Raw genomic sequence first — 17,829 nt, 5'->3', positions numbered from 1 at the left:
TATTGTTACTGATCACAGCGGGCTTTGGGACACCCTGCATGTGGTGTCTTTGCATGGCTGTAGTTGCACATGCAGCTCTCGTAAGTATTATACAGCCCCCTCTACAGCCTTAATAAGTCCCAGTTCTCCCTGTCCTGGCACAGGGGTCCAGAATGTATGGATTAAGGGGCACTGCCTCCACATTGACAATTTCCCCCTGTTCTAGCTCCATCTACCAGCCACCTGTGGAGATGTGCCATTCTTTCCCCTCCTCCCAGAGCACGGGCCGAGAAGCCCCAGTTGCCTACCAGCGCCAGATGTCTGAGCCCTGCCTGCAGTACCCTCAGCAGGGCTTTAAACAGGAGTACCATGACCCAACGTATGAGCAAGCAAACCAGATGGGAGGCAGCAGCACCCGCCAGTACCCAGCCGGCTTGGTGATCAAGCAAGAGCAGACCGACTATGCGTATGACTCAGGTAGGGCAGGCAAATCCTCCTAATTGAAACAGTGCATGTGGGCTAGATTGCTGTCCCTGGGTAAGATGGCTTCCTGAGGTGTCTTCTCACTCCTGCAGCATCACCATGGCCTCTTGTTACCATCCCATGTCGCAACAGAGTTGGCTACTTTGGCTCCCTCTCCCTAGGGATAGCTCCCCCTCCACTACCATATCTTTTGAGCCTAAGGCAGACCTCTGGGAACATCCAGGAAAGCACTGTCATAAAGATTAAAGCCCTAGGAAGCCAAAGGCTCAGGCAGCTCAGTCAATGCAGTTTATCCAGGAGGAGGGTAAGCAGTGACTTCATCCCAGCCTATGAGTGCCTGAGAACAAAGTGGAGCCTCCATCTCCTGAAGTCTTCAAATCAATACCAGATATCCCTAGTGCAACCAGAAGTGATGGAGCTCATATAGAATTTATCCCTGGGTGAGGTTCCCTGGTCTGTGATATGTAGGATGTCAGACTAGATTGGGGTCAGCAATGTTTTTGGGTTGAGTGCCAAAAAACCCTGCAACCTCACTTTGGAAGACATGGGCAGTTGGCAGGGGAGCCATGAGAGTCCTGATCCTTGTTGTGGCAGTGCAACCCCAGCTCCTTCCCCGCCATGCTCCCTGAGGTGTGTATGCAACCACTGCCTGCTATATCTGCTGCTCACCACCTGCTGTGAGCAGTCCAGGCTCTGTGGTGGGTGGCAGGAGCCTACCAGAGTCTAGGTTGCTTGCAGCAGGCAGCCACAAACCTGCAAGTGGCTGCATTTGGGTCCAGAGCCCCAGTCCAGCTTATTGCAGGCAGTGGCTGCACACATGCCTCAGGGAGCACAGCAGGGAAGGGGCCGGGGCTGCTTGGTGTAAGCAATGTGGGCTTCACCTGCCATGCTCTGACATAAATGTCAGGGATTGCCCACCCATGGATTAGATGATGAGAACGATCCACAGTGGTTTGTATTCTATGAATCAGACTTCCCAGGCTGCCAGCTAAGGATCCCTCAGGTGTTGTTAACCAATAGCAGTCTGTCTTACCATATTTACTTGATTCTAAGATAAGTTTTTCCCCCTCATTTAACATGGGGGGAGCCCCTCATCTTAGAATCAAGTATCAGTGGGAGCAGGGAGCTGCTGTGGCCATAGCTGCTGCAGCTGCCTACCCTCCCACTGCCACCCCTGCACCGCTTCATGTCCACCGTGTAGCCTCTTCCCCATATCTCCCCACCCCACACAGGCTCTGCTTCCTCACCTGCCCCTCCCACGCAGTCCTTTCTCCCTGCTGGCAGGCTCCATCCATGCTGCAGCCTGGAGCACTAAGCACCACCCCAGCCTAGCTCTGTAGCAGCAGCACACAACCTGCATGGCTGCTACAGCGTTTGGGCTGGGGCCATTCTCACTGCCCCTGGCTAGCATGGGGAGGGTGCCTGCTGGTACAGAGCAAGGTCAAGGTGAAAGGGAGCAGAAAGAAAGGCACCAGACCCCAAAACCCTGATGCAGTCACCACTTCAACTCTTCCCTAGGCAGGACAGGAACTTCCTAAGCCTGCAGGAAAGGGGGAGTAGAGGCTGTGGGGAAGAAGGAAGAGGGACCCAAGGATTTCATAGATCTCATAGACATTAGGGCTGGAAGGGACCTCAGGAGATCATCGAGTCCAGCCCCCTGCCCGAAAGGCAGGAAGTCAGCTGGGGTCATAGGATCCCAGCAAGATAAGCATCCAATTTACTCTTGAAGGTGTTCAATGTAGGTGCTTGAACCACCTCCGCTGGCAGACTGTTCCAGACCTTGGGGGCTCGGACAGTAAAGAAATTCTTCCTTATGTCCAGCCTGAAATGGTCTTGCAGGAGTTTGTGAGCGTTTGACCTCGTCATCCCTTGGGGCGCTCTGGTGAACAAACGTTCCCCCAGATCCTGGTGGTCACCCTTGATAAATTTATAGGTGGCCATCAGGTCACCCCTGAGCCTGCGCCTTTCCAGGCTAAAGAGTCCCGTGGCTCTCAGCCTGTCATCGTAAGATCTGTTTTCCTGACCTCTGATCATGCACGTGGCTCTCCTCTGGACTCTCTCAAGCTTCTCCACATCCTTTTTGAATTGTGGAGCCCAAAACTGGATGCAGTATTCCAGCTGCAGCCTCACCAAGGCCAAGTACAAGGGGAGAATGACGTCCCGGGATTTGCTCGAGAAGCATCTATGGACGCAAGCCAGCGTTTTGGTCGCTTTACTAGCCGCAGCATTGCATTGCAGGCTCATGTTCACCTTGTGGTCAATGATGACCCCCAAGTCTCTTTCTTCTGTAGTGCTAACCAATGTAGCACTGCCGAGCCTATAAGGGTGCTGCAGGTTTTTCCTCCCAAGGTGGAGAACCTTGCATTTTTCGGTGTTAAACACCATGAGGTTCTCGTCTGCCCATTTGCTGAGCTTGTCCAGGTCAGCCTGGATCACCCGCCTGTCCTCTGGTGTGGATGCTTTGCCCCAAAGTTTGGTGTCATCGGCAAACTTGGCCAGTCCACTCCTGACTCCAATGTCCACATCGTTAATGAAGATGTTGAACAGTATGGGTCCCAGGACAGAGCCTTGAGGGACCCCACTGGTCACAGGGCACCACAATGAGTGATGCAGAGGGGAAGGCAGGAAGGGGACAGAGGTAACCTGGGGACATAAGAAGGGTAAGGTGCTTGACCCCTCCCCACCACCTGCCCCCCCCCCGTCTGCCCCACTGCAGCAGTGGGGGTGGGGATGAATTAAAGATGCCTTGCAATAATTTGAGTCTATATATGGAAAATTATAACAAATTTATTAATTTTTCATGTATAGAGTCTAATTATTGAGAGGTCATCTTAAAGTCAAGGTCATCTTAGATTTGAGTACATACAGTAATTTATTATCATGTGAGAGTTAAGGATTTCTTAGAGTGATATATTTTACTGGACCAACAATGTAGTTCGGATAGAGTTAGACAAGCTTTTGAATGCAAGACATTCTTGTTTAGGTCCCTCAAATGTCTTGCATTCAAAAGCTTATCTAACTCTATCCCAACTACATTATTGGTCCAGTAAAAGATATCACCCTAAGAAATCCTTGACCCACATAATTTTTGGACCATCACAGCTACAACATCACTATTAATCATCACTATCATTATTAATTCTACTGCAATAGAGCTTAGGGGCTCTGAACAAGGATCGGAGCTATGCATTGTACAAAAACAAAAAGATAGAGTTCTGCCCCGAAAAGCATCCTAGCCAGTTGATGAAGGGTACTGCTGGTCACCAAATTGCTCCTCAAGTCTTTTCCATATGTTTGGGTTTACATCTCTCTGTAGGGGTCTGGAGTCCCTTAGTCCTGTGCCTGAACTTGAAACTGCAGGCACTCTGCTGTCAGAGGCTTCCTGGGCCCTCCTCTACTAGTGCACTTTTGAGCTAGGGGTAATGCAGGCTAATGCACAGCAATGCATATTTTCTAATAGCCAGTTATTGACCATTTTAAATGAGGATTGGGCACAAGGGAGGACCAGATATCCCAATTTTTCTGCCTGGGCCTGGTCAGTCAACCTAGGTCAGCCAGGGGACATTATGCTGGACTTCTCTCCTTGCTACAAATGACAAAGCAGAGAATCTTTAGAAAACAGCTGGTGTTGAAATACTGGTGATCCTATAACTACTTAGAATAGGGGCTGTTGTCCTGGGAGCCTCCCATTCTACCTGCTCAGTGGCCCAGTTTCCAGGGGGGTTTTGCTCCCAATTCCCTGCCAATATTGGATACATAGAGTGATGGGCTCTACATCATTGAAATCAGGAGTAAAGCACTATCAGTGGTGCGGGAGTGGGTTCATGTAGAATCAAATATGTAAGATGTCATACAGGAGTCTTGTACACTGAGTATGGTGGCACAGACCAGGAAAAACATAGAAAGTCATATATTCAGTCATATGGCCATGTCCCCCATCAGCCTGGAACATAAGAATAATGTTTCCTTTAACAATGGTACCAGAGAATGTTTCTTAATTGGAACTCTGACCCTTGAAACCTGCAGAAACACTTTGGCACATGTCCAGGCTGCAGTGACCTTATCTTGATGGATTTGGGAGCAGACTCTTTCTTTCTGGGTGTATTTTTAGTAATGTTCTCATTGGATTCCAAGGGCAAGTCCTTAAAAGAAGGAGCCTGCTCCTCCAGATCAGTTGAATGCACTTGCCATCAATGAGGAGAAAGCATGGGGCATGTCTTCTTCTCTGTTTCATTCTTTGTGCTGAGAGCATCCTGTGATCCCCTGACTTCCCTCCAGCAGTGCAAAGTCACTAAACCAAAGCCACACATGAGTGATTTAGGGAACAGTTCTGTTTCCTACAAAGGTGAACAGTAATGAATATCCTCACATCACAGCCCAGGAACCATGCATCAGACTGGAGTCCATGTTGCCCAGTCTCCTGTCCCCAGCAGTGCCCAACACCAGAGGGCTGGAGAGTTGTGCAAGACACCCTGTAACGGAAATATTTTTAAAATTGGTTCCTAGTCCCAAGCATTTAGAGACAGGCTCATTTTGTGAAGCAGGAGGGTTTATCTCCCTAATGTGTTTGCAACTCATTAAGAGTAATTCTGGTATTCTCATTATTCATACCCATTATTCTTATAAATGTCAAAGTTGTTGGCCTTAAATAGCATCCTGTACTGGTGAGTTCAAGCAGGATAATATACATTGTGCTAAAAAAACCAAAACCTTTTCTCACTTTTAAATGTCATCTTTGTGGGTCCCCTACTCCTGAGTAACAAGCTCAGAGGCCAGGGATTTGTCAGAGAAGAGCACTGATTTTCCATGGACGGTACCCAGATACTGTGGCAATATTACATCTCTAAATGGATAGGTGGATAGTGGGTGTTGGTGAGAGCTGGGGATGGGATGCTTATACTCAGGTGACATTTCTCCACCTGGGACAACCTTTATGGGAGGAAAGGTGGTTCTAGCCCATGGGTTTGGCTCTGGTCAGCTGGGACATAAAGCTAGCCAGAGGGAATGGACTGAGGAACAGTAAGCAGGATCTGCAGAAAGAACAAGCTGAGAAGTTCTTATCCAGCCTTGGGCTCTGCTGTGAGCTCCTCTGCATCTCCATTTCACTCTCTGCTGGTTTTGCTGAGTTATACAAGCATCAGCCTTGCAGAAGCTGCAGTGAAATCCCCTTGTGGAAAAAAGCAGAGAGATGGGAGTCAGATGTCTTGGAGTCAAATGTACAGGGAACGTGCCTCAGGTCTCTGCAGCAAAAGACGTGCTCACTGGGTGACCTTCAAATGCTGGTGGAGCTGGAGTGTTTCTCCCCAGTGCCAGGGATTGCATTACATAACCTTGAACTGCAGCCCCTCCCTGCAGCTTGGCAGAGAGAGCTCCTCTCTGTCTGAATGGAGTTGAAGGAATTTCATTCACAAAATGGAGGACTGGGGAAGGAGCTGCACTCCCTGGCGGGTTGGCGGCGGTGTCAGTTTTCACCACACACTCTCTTCTTATAGGCAGCTGACATCAGCCCGTGGCTGGTAACATGAGCCAGGAGTGGAACTGTCTGACTGCTGCCTGGAGCAATGCAGGGACAATGAGGAATGACTCCCTGGCTTGGAGGTTAAATCATTAAGATAACCCCCCCCCCCCCCCCCCCCCCCCGCCGCCCTTGCTCCAATGAACAGATCTTTGCTTTTTTTAGATTTCTGCTTTTCACCCCACTCGGGCTGGTAAGAGCCGCCCCAAGGTCACGGGCAAGAGCAGAGCTGGAATTTGGTTTGCTGGGCTAGGCAGAGTTTGCTAGCCCGCTGCACTCAGGTTGAATCCTTCAAATCTGTCAAGCCCCACTCCACACATGTCACCGAGGATTTCAGAGCTGATCACAACGTTATGAAATTGTGTATTAGTAAGCTCCAAAGGGGCTGCCTGGGAATCTGACAATACAGGAAGGAAAATATTTGCTATGTTAAAAGCCTGTTTTGACTGCATTATGGTTATTTTAACAGACTGGTGTCCCTTAGCAAAAATAAATTCAGTCTAAGTTCCCAATAAGGTCCAAAATGCATTTCTGTGGCTACATTGCTATTACCCCTTCTCCAAGTCCCTGTGTCCAAAATGGGGTGGAAGATGTGCTGCCTGCAGAGAAACAGCTTTCATCAGCCTAGTTTATATTAGGGATGAATGTACAGTGGAGTTTGTTGAGTGTATCCATTGCCTGTAGCATCAGGAAATTTTCTGCTGAAGGCAGCTGCATTGCACAAGAGATGAGATAAACCCTAAAAATATGAGATAATGTTTATCCCAAAATATAATATAGATATAGATATGAGATAATATCCCAAAATGCTCAGCCCCAGTCCATCTGGAGCTACAAAACAGGTTTGATCTGGGAAAACATAAAATGCAGTATAAACTTCACTAGTTGTGTATTACCTACTGGACAGAGCCTTTAAACTAGCTCTCTTCCCACCTTTTTAACCTCATGCTTTCTTTAATGATGAGAACAACACTTTATTAAATTTTAAACGCAAAATACCTGTAACTATATGGCTGAGACAGACTTTTTATACAGTATGCATCAATATCTCTACAGTACGCAGCTGAACTATGGTAATGTCCCTATAGTAATATACTAGCTCCCTTACCTGGAACAGTCACCACCCAGTCTAATGTCATCTTAACCCAGATCTAAATGGAAAAGAAATAGCAAATGAATATATACACTCGCGCCCATGTCCTTCCAGGATTCTGCATTACCAGGACAGTGCACAATGTGGACAGATTACTTTCTCTCCTACTTGGCATCATGGACAAAGCCAGTGCTTTGGGCAGTATCACAGTTATACCTTCCTATAATTCATGGTTGTTGGATACCTGCTGAGAGGGCAAGCCTAGAATGAGACTGAGTAGATGATTTAAGGCTATCCTGGTCTCTCTGTTTTCCTTAGAAAGGCTCAAGTTGGTTGAAGAGATGTGTGTTTCTGATTGTCCTGTAGATGCTGGCTGTCCTTCCATGTACATGAACACTGAGGGCTACCGAAGCCATTCACATACTGAAGGGCCGTTAGGTAAGAGTTGCATATGACGCTATCTCCTGATCCTCTTCGTCTGCTATAATGACCCCTATTCCAGTGCTGCTCTTTCTTTGTGTTCTCTGACTGCTGCTGCTCATGTCTCTTTCTAGGATATGGCTATGACAAGCAAATGAGGCCATTCTCTGAAGATGTCTGCGTCGTTCCAGAAAAATTTGAAGGTCTGAAAGAAAATGGTGTGGTTTCCAAATTCTGGTCTGGGGCAAGTTTATCCAATGCCCTCTGTAGCCAGGTCACCAGGCAGCATTGAGTACACTGCCTGCTCTACTTAGTATAGGGCCCTGTCCATTAGACAGAACTCCTCCCTTATGCGTGAGCTATACCTGATATCCTGCTTCTCAGGAATGTGTTTCCTGGGCTTCTCATAGCGTGTTTCCTGGGCTTCAAAAAGCAGCTCACTGGAGTTAACATCATCCACAATAATGTGACTACTGTTCAAGCTGCAAACAGGTTTTGGTTAGTCTGATCCTGGCCACAGCCTGTCAATCACAGCACAGAGGGTGCTGTACGAGTGCCACAGGAAGGGATGCAGACTGTAGCCATGTTTTGCTGCTGCAGGGAGTCAAGCCTGAACTTGTAAATGCTTTCTGCCAAAACTCAGGCCTAACATCTGCCCAGAGTGCTGGCACCTGCATTTCTCAGAAACAATTACAGCTTTACTCATCCCATTTAGTATACGCATGCCCCACTGAGGACTCCAGGGGCTGGCCCTGTCTTTGTGAACAATAAAAGGGGAGCTTACATAACACACTTTGACGCTGGATGGTAGCCAGCTGTGCTGCATCCAGCTTGATGACAAACGTGTGCCTGGGCCTGAAGGGACAGCCAGTAGCGATACCCCATTCCTGGGTTGTGAAACAGCAGAAATGGTGAGACAAGTCTATAGCAGGCAGTGAAGCTAGAAGGAAAACACATCTAGTGTGAAGTTATTTCTGCAGAAAGCTCCTAGCAATTAGGTGGCAGCAGTCTCTAGCCCCCAGTTCAGGAGAGGGGGTGGAGGGGGCCGCACCCATGGGTGCCTTGTTGTGTTTACACTGCAGGGTGATTCACAGATCTTTTGTAGTCCAATTTTCACTGTACTCTGAGGCCTGTTTGTGCAGCCACTCTCTTCCCTTGCATAAATAGCAGGGGGAGGAAATTTGCAGTATGGGCTGCCTGCGACTTGCCTTGACTTTTGTGCCATTTTACTGAGAAGCTGTTTTCACCTCTTCTTTGTGAAGTGAGGAGCCCTCACCCACAAAAGTGTTGGCGGATGACAGTAGGGGAGGGAAGGGTTATAGGTAGAGAAGCCCTCTTTGTTTGTTCTGCTCAGCAGGAGACATCAAGCAGGAAGTCGGCGGGTACCGGGAAGGACCCCCGTACCAGCGGCGGGGTTCTCTCCAGCTTTGGCAGTTCCTGGTGGCCTTATTGGATGATCCCACCAACTCCCATTTCATTGCATGGACTGGCAGAGGGATGGAGTTCAAACTCATCGAGCCAGAAGAGGTGAAAACCGTTCAGCTTCTCCCCAGGAAAAATGAGGGGTCATGGGGCTGAGCTTCTGGGACTGCAGACTCATCAGGGCAGGGGCCTTTATCCCAAGTCTGTAAAGCCCCCTGCCTGCCTGCCTGCCTGACAGTGGTGCTAACTAGCTGAGAATTGTCACTGAGGCTGGGGTTTTCATAGCCCCAGCTCAGGAGCAGGTGAGCAGTCTGGATGGTGTGTCCAGAATAAGGAGTTATGTACTCTCCTCCTCCAATAGTTCCTTCACTGGGTTTTAGAGTTACTAAGGAAAAACGCAGTTACTGAGTGGACTGTCTGGCTCCTTCCTTCCAAGGGACTTTTACTCTCAAGCTGGTCTCATATTGGTTTTATGCCACCTGCATCCTGTTCACTGAGAAATGGACTGGAGGCAGTCATTTTTCTTTTAGTATCACTGGTTCCAGTGTTTTTAATAGAAATCTGAAAGAAAAGATATCCTACTCTAGGCATGGGTGGATAGAAACTGCAGTTAACAGGAATGTCACTTCTAATGTTGCCCTGTCCTGAACAGAGCAATAAACTCTGATAACAGCTGGAAATGTGTCTGCAACATCCATTAATGTCAGAACCAATTTATAGCTGCATTTAATGCTACTCTCACTAAACCTCAGGCTCTTACAAACACATGCCACACAGATGGGCTGAGTTGCTTTGCTGGGTCACTGCTTTGTTAACATACATCAGTAGTTCTCAAAACGGTTAGACTCAAGACACCCCTTGGTAAATGCTGGCTCTTAGTTTTCACTCCTTTTTTGACAACAGAAAAATAATAGAGAATCTCATCTGTTGCAAAAAACTCAGAAAGATCACAACCAGTCAGAACGTTTTTAACACTGTGGATTCCTATCTGAAATTTCTGGGTTTCTCTTGTGTATCATGTTTGCAGGCTGCATCCACACGAGCATAAAAATTTGTTTCTCTGGGGAACAAGAAGCAGCTGTACACCTTGTGCTGCTGCTGCTTGTCCCAAGGAAATGCCTGTGCCAAATGCCCTCTGATGCACAGCAGGTTACCCCATTTATGCTGTCCCCAGCAGCCTTACCTGGGGTCCCAGGTGCCTTAAGGAGCTGCAGTCACAGCACTCCTGCTGCTCAGAGCCTGGCCAGCAGCCAGAGCATGGCTCCGGCCAGCCAGGCTTCAGTTTTGAGCAGCATATACTGCCCCCACTTGCACCACCCCACTTTTTTTTTCACAGGGTTTTTTTTGACACCGGGATCTCCCAGGATCAAAAAACCGCTGTGCTGCTACCTTGCACTGGGGAGAATACCTGAATGTGCAGCGTGTGACGCTGCAGACAGGTCTCCAGACCCACATACTGCACAGCCACGCTTGTCTGAACGTGGCCTAACAGTGCTAACATTGTGTCGCACCCTGTGGCACCCTTGAAAGGATCTCAAGGCACTGTAGGGTGCTGCGTACTCTGGTTGAGAATCACTGATATACATTTACAATGGTTTTCCGTCTTGTTATTGTAATTGGCTCAGCCTTCATGAAAGGCTGAAAAGAGCTTCATTTGAAGTGGCCCTTTCCATAGCTGGCATAGCTGTGAAAATGTCCCATCAACATATGGGCACCTGTTAAAAAAATGCCAAGCCTTTTTCATGAAGAATTGAGGATCATATACCATTTTTGCCAGCCGCTCAGCATCTGGGATTCCAATGAATCCTCAAACATGCTTGTTTATTGTCAGCATATCAGGAGACCAGGAGAGAGCTGATTAGCTAGTGTAGGGGTTTGCATACTGAAAGACTGTTCAATCAGTGCAGTTGCCTTGGGGATGCCTGCAGACTTGCATTCTGTGTTGGGGGTAAAGGAAGCACCTGTCTTTCAGCCCTGTCCTTCTTGTTCACTGCCACTTAAAAGGTGATAACTTATTATCATTCACTCCATTGTGTGGCTCCTCTTAATTATTTATATTAGTTCTCTAAGCAGCAGCCTTCCCTTAAAAATGAAACTCATTGAATCTCCCCCTAAACACATGTGTGCAAACACTCATGCATGCATGTGTCATCTGGTCTTTTCCAGGGGGCTCACAGATGTTAATATGTTTTGGTGTTTGTGCTGCAGGTAGCCAGGCTTTGGGGCATCCAAAAGAACCGGCCCGCCATGAACTATGACAAGCTGAGCCGGTCCCTTCGCTACTATTATGAGAAGGGCATCATGCAGAAGGTTAGTTTGCAAATTTATTGGCATCTCAGGCCTTCAGTGACACTTGTGTTGCTTGTGGTCAGAAGTTTCAGAACATGCAGTGAGTCAGCCAGGCTTCTGGAGGCTTCCTCTTTCACCTACACCTTCATTTGCACAGCAGTAAGGAAAGAACAGAAACCCTAAAAGGAAAGGATGAAGGAGCTGAATCCAGGGAAAGATGACAAAGAGGAGGCATACTTTTTTATCTCTCCATGTCTGTCTTCAATGGGGAGAGGGGAGGAATTCTTCTGGCAGCAAATGCCCAGGAATTACTGCCTAGGACAGAAGAACTCTGTAGGGTGATGAGAGGGGAATGCATTTTTGTGAACCCTGTGGTGTGGGGACTGTCCCTTCCTAAAAGTATTTGGAAAGAACCTACCATGAAATAAATAGCTGTCAGCATGACTGTCATAGGGAAGCTATAGTTGCTCCAATCATGTGAATTTATAAAGCTACTAAAGAGCACCAAACTGTAAGTTCCAGGTGTCCCAAGAGACCATATAAATATCTTGTAAATCCAGAAGTCTGCTGCCAATCAAACAGCTTCCTATCTCCACAACCACAATTCTCTCTCTTGTCCCCCTACATTTCCAGGGAAAATAGCTGAACATTGTGACATGCTCTCTTTCCCTAAAGGTATTCCAGGTAGGAACAGAGCAGCAGCTGAGGGGAAGACCTTGTAGGGACTGGTGGTAGTCTTCCCCTGATGCAGTGAGAAAAGCTAGGGAGCCAAGGCTTTTTCCAAGCCCTGCCACCATGGCTCCCTTTTTACCCCATGGGCATATCCAGACAAGCATGTACATGCTGTATGCGACACTGCAGACCCATCTGTGACACTGCACATGCCACACATGCAGGCATTCCCCACACTGCTAATTTGCAGTGCAGGGGGGTGGGGTTGACACCGGGAGATGCCAGTGTCAAAAAAACCTGCACAAGAAAAATGTGTGGTGCACGTTGGCAGTAGCTTGTGCCACTTGAAACTGGAGCCTGGCCAACCAGAGATACACTCCAGCTGCTGGCTAAGCTCTCTGCTGCCAGATAACCACCACTGGAGCCCCAGGAGGCCCCCAGGTAAGGCTGCTGGGACCAGCCCAGGTGCTGGCCCCTTCCTCTCCTACCTCACCCAGGGCTACTTGCCATGCACCAGAGCACGCCTGCAGGGGCGTTCCCTGGAGGCAAGGAGCAGTGGCACAACCATGTGCTTTTGTTATATGTCCCCGAGGAAATGCATGTGGATGCTCATCTAGATGTGCCCCATGTGTCTGTTACTCTTGTTGCTTGCTGGGAACATTCAGCTGCGTGCTGGATGGGTGCGACAGACACTGCAGTACATGACTTGTCTCCATCCTGCAGGTTGCTGGAGAGCGCTATGTATACAAGTTTGTTTGTGAGCCCGAAGCCCTCTTCTCCCTGGCCTTCCCAGACAATCAGCGGCCTACCCTGAAAGCTGAGTTTGATCGTCAGGTCAGCGAGGAAGATACAGTTCCCCTGTCCCACCTGGATGAGAATGCTGCATACATGCAGGACCTTGGGAGTCTTCCTTCCCAACCTTACAACAAAGGCTACACATACTAATACCATTGGGTCCTTAATGTAGCCCTTGTGTGTGTATATATGGAGATGTTTGGTTAGTATTCAGTATAGGAGCTATGCTGGACCAGCCTGGGGCTGTACTAGGCTTTATGAATAGCTGCATCAGTCTGGCAGAGATGCCCATCCTCAGACAACCAGCCAGCAGCCCCATGACAGGGCCCCATGATAGGGCAGAACTGGTTCTCTCACCAACACAAAAAACTTCCAGCGGACAGGCTAACGATGCTGGCAGCAGCATACAGAGTCTGTGCCATCTACAGCCAAAGCATGATCCTGCCACATTCCCTGTGACTGTCCTGGAGCTCCAGCTGAGGGGCCTAGGGAAGGAAATAGGTCCCCCTGGGCTTGGCCTCTGACTTTATGATGCTCCAACACTGCTCTTAATTCTCTTCCCCACAACACACACAGAGCCCCCACCTAACCTTTCCCTCCCCCACACAAGCAATGTTCTTGCCTGCACTCACACGCATGCTGGCAACGGGTGTTCGTTCTATCCCCAGATGAGCCACTGGGCATGGGAGGTTTCCAGTGTCATGTTTTCATATAGATGCTTTCTGAGAACAGGGAATATTTGCTCTCCTGTATGTGCTTGCTCCTGCCTTGGTGCCTCCTTGCTCATAATACTTTATACATGGGCTATTTTGTGTACTAAGCCTGATGTCACTATGGGAGAGGACTGGCTGCTACTGGCCAGTGCCATTGTGTTCTGGGTTGCAGCATGGCAGCAAATGCTGCTGTGGGTAAACCAGGAGCCCCCTCATATTTCCCCTTCCAGGCTGGCCTGTGGCTCTAAACTTATGTAACCTCACAGATTACTATGAATTGACACAGTTGGTGAAGCTAAGCCAGAGAGCAACACAGAGAGAGAGATTTGGAGCCCTTGCACTCCAATCCTGCCTAAAGGCCATGGTACTCCAAGCTCTATGACCAAGCTACTTGCTGGCTGCTGATTCCTCCAGCCCAAGCTGGGCCTGCACATGGCAGACAGGCTCTTCCAGACTGAACAGCTTCCTCCAAAGTCATTCTCAGCAGTTTCTACAACTCCATCAAGTGCTGGTCATACCTTCCTTACCTGGACATGGCAGAGAAATCTTGGGGACTAGAAAATCTTCTCAACAGCTGGTGGGGGAGGGAGATGGTGAGCCAACTGCTTTAGAGAAAAGCAACACACCCAAGGTCTTAACATCTGTATTTATCCTTTCCAGACATGCATGTTCAGGATATGGGAAGGGGTGTTCTAGGGCACTGTCTGAAAAAGGGCTTCACTGGCCAGGGCCAGCACACAATTTTTGGGGGCCCCTGCAAAATATAGTTTATGGGGCTCTTGACACAAAGAAGCCGGTGTTGGCAGCAGGGAGTGGTGAGCGGCTGAGGAAGCCGCCATCAGCAGGAGGGTGGGGTGGGTGGTAAGCTCCTGGATGTGAAGCCTGTATTGTGGGGATGTGGGGGTGGGAAGTGGCCAGACACGGGACCCCTTGGCTGCAGGTTTTGCAGAATAGGATGGGCCAGCCCTGTCACTGGCCAAGGCAGTACATGCTGTTTAATTAAAGTATGACCTCTGTGAGAGGTGGGGAGAACTTTGTGCTGAGAGGTGCTAACCAGCATCCCACCCGCACACCCCCATCGCTGCCTGAGCAGCAGGGCTTTGTGTGCTGCTTCTTGGACTGATGTTCAGGCTGGAAAGTACAGAAAGGCTTTGCTCTGCTGGGCATGGTGATTTGGAGGGAAAGTTCGGTATGTTGAGAGCCTGATCTCCCTTGGAGCCACCTCCCTGTGCTGCTGGTAGGAAACCCAGCTTTTCCCATAGTCACAGTATCTGGAGAGGAAATTCCCCCTGGCCAAGGGGTGATAGGCTCTTCTGTTTTTGAAATGATCACCCACCTGCTCCTTTGCTACCCTGCTCTGTGCCCTTTTCTGAAGGACCTGCCTCTCCTCTGGGCCTCACAGGGCCCACTAACTTTGCAACCACTGGCCTTTATGCCTCCTGTCCTTCTCAGGCAGCAAACATGCTCTCTCCGGTGCCCCATGAGTGAAGGTGAAGGAGAGCGTTTCTCATTGGCATTATTGATTTGTTTATTATTTATGTGTAAAAAATACTGTAACTAATAAATTCATCTACATCTTTGGCCAGTGCCCCTTTATTCAGCTTCTTGACTAGTCCTTCTTTCCCTTCAAGCTTGCTGTGCTTATTTCCTTGGTATCAGGTTGCAGCTTTGTGTGAATAATTCTGCAAAACAGGAGGTGTGCCTTTACATTCAGTATTTATATAAGCCAAGGCACAGGCAGCAAAAGGGATCTTGTACACTCATGAGCTGTTCATGTGGGATCCTTCATGATGGTGCAGCAGCCTAGAGGCTCCTGTCCGCTGATCTCAACAAGTCAGCTCCTACTTTAAGCCCACAGGGGAGACAAAGGACAAGATATATTGCATTCTCACTGGGAACGTCCACATGTGCAATTAATGTGGATCAATGTACTGGAGTTTATTGCTCCAGAGTTTATTCATGTGCAGCACATGGAGCCCAGTCAGAGTAGTCCGGGCGGCAGGGGACCAAGGGGGTCAGCCTGCCAGCCCAGGCCTGTTCTGACCAGGCTGCATGTGCTGTGGGGCAGCCCCCACACTGAGGCACACTGTGCCCCAGCCAGCTGCAGTGGCATGTGAAGATGGAGGGCGGGGGAGTCAGCCAGCCCTGGCTGCTCTCCCATCTCCACATACTGCAGAGCCCCGACTGAGGCACATGGAAATGGGGGTCCAGCCAGCTCAAGGCTGGCTGCTCCCCCATCTCCACATGCTGTGGAGTGGCTGGCTGGAGCACAGGGTGCCTCACCACAGGTGTTGCCTGCCAGCTAGCCCTGTGCTGAAGCACCCTGTGCCCCAGCCAGCCAGGGCAGCATCTACATGTGCACTGCTGCACATGAAAATACTCCACAGCAGGGTAGTACTTGTATTTCCAAGTACTGCCCTGGTACAGAGTTTATTAGTTTCATGTGTCCCAATAGGGGTGCATATGTAGACGCTGAGATGTTTACTGCACAGTTAACTGGTCAACTGTGCAATAAACATCTCCTGTAGACATGCCCACTACGGTAAATTTTATGCCAGATGTTGGGGGTATTTTCTTGCTTTGTTTTTAACTAATACCTAGCTAATGGACTCCTAGCCTGTTTATGATTCAATGTCCAGGCTTGCAGAGATACAGTGTATGTTATAAGCTCCCCTTAGTTTCCTACAAGAAATGTGGGAATTCTCCATGGCTTTGAACAACTACTTTAGGACTGAGCCCATCCAGATAGAGGTCTTACAAAAGACAGCATGAGGAATTAGAAATGAACCTTTCTACTGATGCCTTCTGCTCCTATATGATGCACCTTGGTGCCTAGTGGGTGCATCTACACAAGACACTAACTGCACAGTAGCCTAATAACACTGCACAGTACTGTGCCTAGCAAAACCCATGCTAATATGCTACTGCGCATCAGTGTTAGGCTACTGTGCTGTTAACATCCAAAAAAACCCCCCATGTGTTGGTGCTACTGCACAGTAGTACAAGTTACTGTGCATTGACTTAGGACTTGGCTATCCAAGTAACTATGGCATAGTAACTACAGCACATTAATGAACACGTAGATGCACCCAGTATGTGTGAAGTTACAGTTCAACCTTCTCAATGCCTAAATTTTGGGAAATTGGCAGAGGGCTCAAAGTCAATATACTAACTGCAACTATTGTTCCCCCTTTAGCAATGAAAGGGAAATAGCTGACCTATTAAATTGTGCCCAGTGCTGACTGGTGCTGCTAGAAGGAGAAAAGGGGCACATATTAGTTTTATGAACTTACTATTCAATGAAAAAGTTGACTGTTTTGTTTTGCTACTTGCTGGGCTCTTCAGCAAGAAATGATGTGAATGACTGACACTCCCCCTGACACAATCCTGTACTTGCTCTGCACACTGAACTGCATGTGTCACTGCATACATCACTGTTTAGAGGGGAAATTAGTGGCCCAGCAAAACCCCTACCTACCCACTTCACAAAAGTATTAACTAAATGCACAGGTCCATGTTCAGAAAGAGACTGTGACACACACAGATAAATTTCATGGCTTTTCCACTCTCCAGAGGTGAGGGCTGTCACCACAGAAATGAATCTACACACTCTGAAAGCTGCATCCTAGGGAGTCTTTTAATTGTGGTATTCAAGGAGGTGGGTACTCCGTCCAGCTGTTTCAACACAGAGGACAGTTAGGAAGAGAAGGGCACCATGAAGCAGTGGAATGAAAAAAAAAAGGCAGGATTCCATATAATGCTGCATGAGATCCTGGCTGTGTTCATGGCAAGCTAATCGTGAAACCATAGTCTCCCATTAAGGATTATGGATGGTCAGTAAGGAGCTAGCAGCTGAAAACAATTCATTGTTGCGGTAGATGCTCTAGTTAGTACAAGTTCCAGAAAAGGGCAGGTGCTTGTAAATGAGTCGATGCTGAGCAAATTTATTACCCTTCCCCACTCTGTAGTCTCTGTCTGTATTCATCATCTTCAGACCCAAATAAAAGAAAGTGCTGTGCTTCACCCCAGTTTGTTGCCATGGTCTCTCTGTGCCAGTGCTGGCAGCCAGTGTCATCCCCTTCCTTGGCAAGAAATCACCAGGACTGGTGTTGCCTCAGAGAGAGGGATTCTATGGAGACCCCAAACTCCATGTTTCATTTCCATCACTATGAACCTCCTGGCCTCTTTCTTGCACTGGAGAGTGCAAACCCCTCTGAAGAAGACTTTGGGGAACCAGGAGCCAGATGATTTCAAGCTCTGAGATGTGATCTACCTGTCCTGGAATCCAGGCCTATGACCATCACTCCAGGCAGGTACCTGAAGCACGTGCCTCCCATGCTGTGGACCTGAAACGTCTATGAAAGTCTGTCCATAGGGCTCAGATCTGACACTGGAGAGGAGAGAATTACGTTCCCTTGGGGTTAGGAGTTCTGGGTGAGTTTATACCT

General features: G+C 48.5%; 1 protein-coding gene across 2 annotated transcripts in view; it reads left to right on the top strand.

Annotated features, from left to right (window-relative positions):
- The window catches only part of ETV4 (ETS variant transcription factor 4), a 47,576-nt gene extending 32,614 nt beyond the window's left edge, over positions 1–14,962 (top strand). The window contains exons 7-12 of one of the 2 annotated variants that reach the window (XM_090044090.1): positions 206–456; positions 7,437–7,508; positions 7,625–7,693; positions 8,848–9,017; positions 11,121–11,222; positions 12,597–14,962. In XM_090044090.1, coding sequence (XP_089900216.1) covers positions 206–456; positions 7,437–7,508; positions 7,625–7,693; positions 8,848–9,017; positions 11,121–11,222; positions 12,597–12,818 — 886 coding nt within the window. In that variant the 3' untranslated portion in view covers positions 12,819–14,962. Of the gene's footprint in view, positions 1–205; positions 457–7,436; positions 7,509–7,624; positions 7,694–8,844; positions 9,018–11,120; positions 11,223–12,596 lie in introns of both variants that reach the window. The other variant, XM_090044089.1, reaches the window with a different exon arrangement.
- Positions 14,963–17,829: the final 2,867 nt, after the last annotated feature.

The sequence above is a fragment of the Crocodylus siamensis genome, chromosome 4 (assembly GCF_052110815.1).
Source record: "Crocodylus siamensis isolate JL-2025a chromosome 4, ASM5211081v1, whole genome shotgun sequence".
Taxonomy (NCBI): domain Eukaryota; kingdom Metazoa; phylum Chordata; order Crocodylia; family Crocodylidae; genus Crocodylus; species Crocodylus siamensis.
Note: the sequence above shows the minus strand (reverse complement) of the source record. Positions and strands in the feature narration are given on the sequence as shown.